We start from the raw sequence: 2,941 nt of genomic DNA on the forward strand, positions 1-2,941 counted from the left end.
AGCTTCGACAGGGCTTCGACAGTCGACGAGGCCACGAGAGGCTTCGACGAGTTCGAGGAACTTCGACGAGTAACAGAACTTGAAGGTCGATGGAAATTTTGTGGCGGCATCGGGTGAGTGAGAATTAGGGTTAGTTTAGTTTAGTTTGGGTTTTGGATTTGGGTTTTTCAGCGCCCAGATTGCTTTTTTTCAATTGTGGGGCGGGCCGCGTAGGCGCTCCCAGCGCCTAAAGTTGACCACTCAGGGCTTTTTGAGACGCCCTGGGCACCACCTCCGCCTAGGCGGGCGTCTAGACGGTCGCCCACGGCGTTTTTTTAAAACACTGCCAAAGATACATAGGGGCACTTTGATGTTAGTCAAAAAACTTGTCTAAATCATGCTTTTCAAAAGAGAAACGCTCTATAAAGCGCAAAGCACACGCTGCACTTCTGCTTTTAAGCAATGAGGCGGATGTAAGCTTCAAGGGATAAGTAGCTTCTTGGTTGAGTTTCAAAGCGATTACCCTTCAATAAGTTCCGAAGCAAGTTCTGAAGCGAGTTTCAAAGAAGCTTTTTCAAACATTGATTAATATAGCACATGTCCTTGTCCTTGTTGATGCCTTTTTAACACAAAGTTTCACAGATGCACCATGTCAAACATGATTCTTTTGTTTCATATACTTTTTAAAAGTTGTATGTTAAATTGCGTCAATGTGTCCCCAAAGAAACAAAAACAGATACAAAAACAACAACAAAGCATTTATCCCATTCTTCCATTCAATCTGTTTAGGGTTATCTCCCCTATTAACTTAACCATAGTCGTATCCTTTCTTAACTGTTTCCAACCAGGCATTATTCTATAACTACTATCTGTAAATTTGTCAGAGTTCTTTAATCTAAGAACAAAAGGAAAAGAAAAGATGATAACTTTCACTAACTACAATGAACAAATTTCTCAATTCAACGCCCATAGTCTAATTATGACTACATAACACAAACAGGGAAATTTTTATGACCGAAGAACAAGTTTTCTTAAGATTAGCAATTAGCAGACTACATATATCAACAGCAATAGAAAAAACCCTATTTGCATACTAATACCCCAAAGCTTCAGCTTTTTTTAACTTCGCCACCTTGAAGTTCTATTTTGACAATTTAATACCTTAAAATTTCATATAGACATTAAGTTGTCAATTTGGAACTCAAGCCCTAACTTCGTTTCCCCAAATCTCCAAAATCTGAAATTTTGTAAGAAATTGTTTCTCATTCACTTTTCTATGCTCTTGAACAGAATTAGCAAATATTATTTGTTGCACTTTGGGGTATCAAATTAACAAAACTGAACTTTGGGGGCATCAAAATTAACATTAAAGTGCAAATAACCCACTTCACAAAATTCAAAAGCATACCTCCTTTGATTTCAATCCATCTTCTTCTTCCTCCTCGCTCTCCTCCTCACTCTCCTCCTCCTCCTCCTCCTCCTCCTCGCTCTCCACTTCCTCCATCTCATCGCCACCCCCGACCCACTCCCTCCGATCAACCCCTCTCCTCTTCTGCTCCCCTCGTATCTTCTCCGTAATCTCCGCCTCCTCACACCGTCTCAACAAAGTCTCCGACCACCGCTCCCCGGGCCTCGACATCACTCTCCCCATCGGATCCTGAAACCTCCCCAAAATCTCATAATGCAAGTACGGCTCCCGCTCCCTAAAAGATCGCGACTTTCTGTCTTCTAGGGTCGGATTCAGGAGGGATTGAAGTCGTGAGAGGTGGAATTTGACGGAGTAGTCGGTAGTTAGGGCTTCGAAGGGGAAAAGCTCGTCGGCCGTAAGGTGGGACCCATATCGCTCGAGGAAGAGGGAGGGGTCGCGGCAAAGGAGATCGAGGAGGAGGGTTTTGCGGTCGGAGGGAGGAGGGGCGGTGAGCTCAACGGAGCGCGGAAAGTAGAGGCCTTCGACGGCGGAGAGTCGGCCTGCGATCGATTCCATCGCCGACGGGTCCATGGCTTTCGCTCTAACCCTCGCCTTTGCTTTTGCTTTTGCTTTCTTTGTTTCTTCGCGATGAGGCGGTGGAGGGTTTTTGCTCGATATTGGGAGTTTTGCAGTTGAGACCTCTGGATTTTCTATATTTATAACTCATAGAAAGAAAATGCGGGTCGGGTTAGAAACTACCACCCGTATCCATATTTGGCGGGCATCCTCATCTGGGTAACTTCACAGAAAACCCCTGAACTTGTAGGCGATTTGTACAAAACTATCATCACCTTCTTCTTGTTATTCGCCTTGAAGAGGACAAGCGATATCGGGTTTCGGGTCGCGAAAAGAACCATGGATTCGACCTCTTCATCATCGTCGGCGTATCCTAGCGCTGCGAGGATCTCGGACTCCCCTTGCTTCCCACAGTACACAGCTTCTCTCAAATGTAAGCAAACCCCAACCCTTCTCTTTTTCCCTCCATTTTGTTACTTGATTGTATTTATCGTCAAGTTCAGCAAGTAAAATTGAGATGGGTTTTGAGCGAAATCTGAAAATTTCAAGTAAAATTGGCTACTGCGGATAAGAATTTGATCTCATAATTAAAAATTTTGGATGTAAAGGAAGCTAATATTAATGCAAGAAGCAGTTCTGTGGTGAGTATTCCTTAATGAAGCCATCTTTTACCCAAAATAATAGCGACTTTGAAGTCACTTAGGTTCTCAATGGGAGATGGATCTCAGCCAAATAAATGTACTTTGTGTGGGGAGCAACCTGAAGTCTTAGTTTGAGTGAATATTCCCGAAAGTTTAAAATTGTGCATTGTCTTCCATATGAGACATAAATATTATACTGCAGCCATTAGGACATCATTGCCCACAAAAAAACATGCATTTGATGGTTCAAAAACAAAGAACACAAGCAAACTTTTGAATACATGATAACGAAGAATAAATAGTATGTACAGATATGTGAATCATGGGGACTTGCATT

The 2,941-nt window shown here is 42.8% G+C and overlaps 2 protein-coding genes across 2 annotated transcripts in view; one reads left to right on the forward strand and one right to left on the reverse strand.

Moving 5' to 3' along the window:
• Nucleotides 1–2,083, reverse strand: part of LOC109820544 (coiled-coil domain-containing protein 97) — a 6,420-nt gene extending 4,337 nt beyond the window's left edge. The window contains exon 1 of the mRNA XM_020386701.1: nucleotides 1,388–2,083. Coding sequence (XP_020242290.1) covers nucleotides 1,388–1,978 — 591 coding nt within the window. The 5' untranslated portion in view covers nucleotides 1,979–2,083. The remainder of the gene's footprint in view (nucleotides 1–1,387) is intronic.
• LOC109820545 (cytochrome c oxidase-assembly factor COX23, mitochondrial) overlaps nucleotides 2,196–2,941 on the forward strand; it is a 7,583-nt gene continuing 6,837 nt past the window's right edge. The window contains exon 1 of the mRNA XM_020386702.1: nucleotides 2,196–2,396. Within this exon, the coding sequence (XP_020242291.1) occupies nucleotides 2,303–2,396 (94 nt within the window). The 5' untranslated portion in view covers nucleotides 2,196–2,302. The remainder of the gene's footprint in view (nucleotides 2,397–2,941) is intronic.

This window comes from Asparagus officinalis, chromosome 8 (assembly GCF_001876935.1).
Source record: "Asparagus officinalis chromosome 8, Aspof.V1, whole genome shotgun sequence".
NCBI classification, from domain to species: Eukaryota; Viridiplantae; Streptophyta; class Magnoliopsida; order Asparagales; family Asparagaceae; genus Asparagus; species Asparagus officinalis.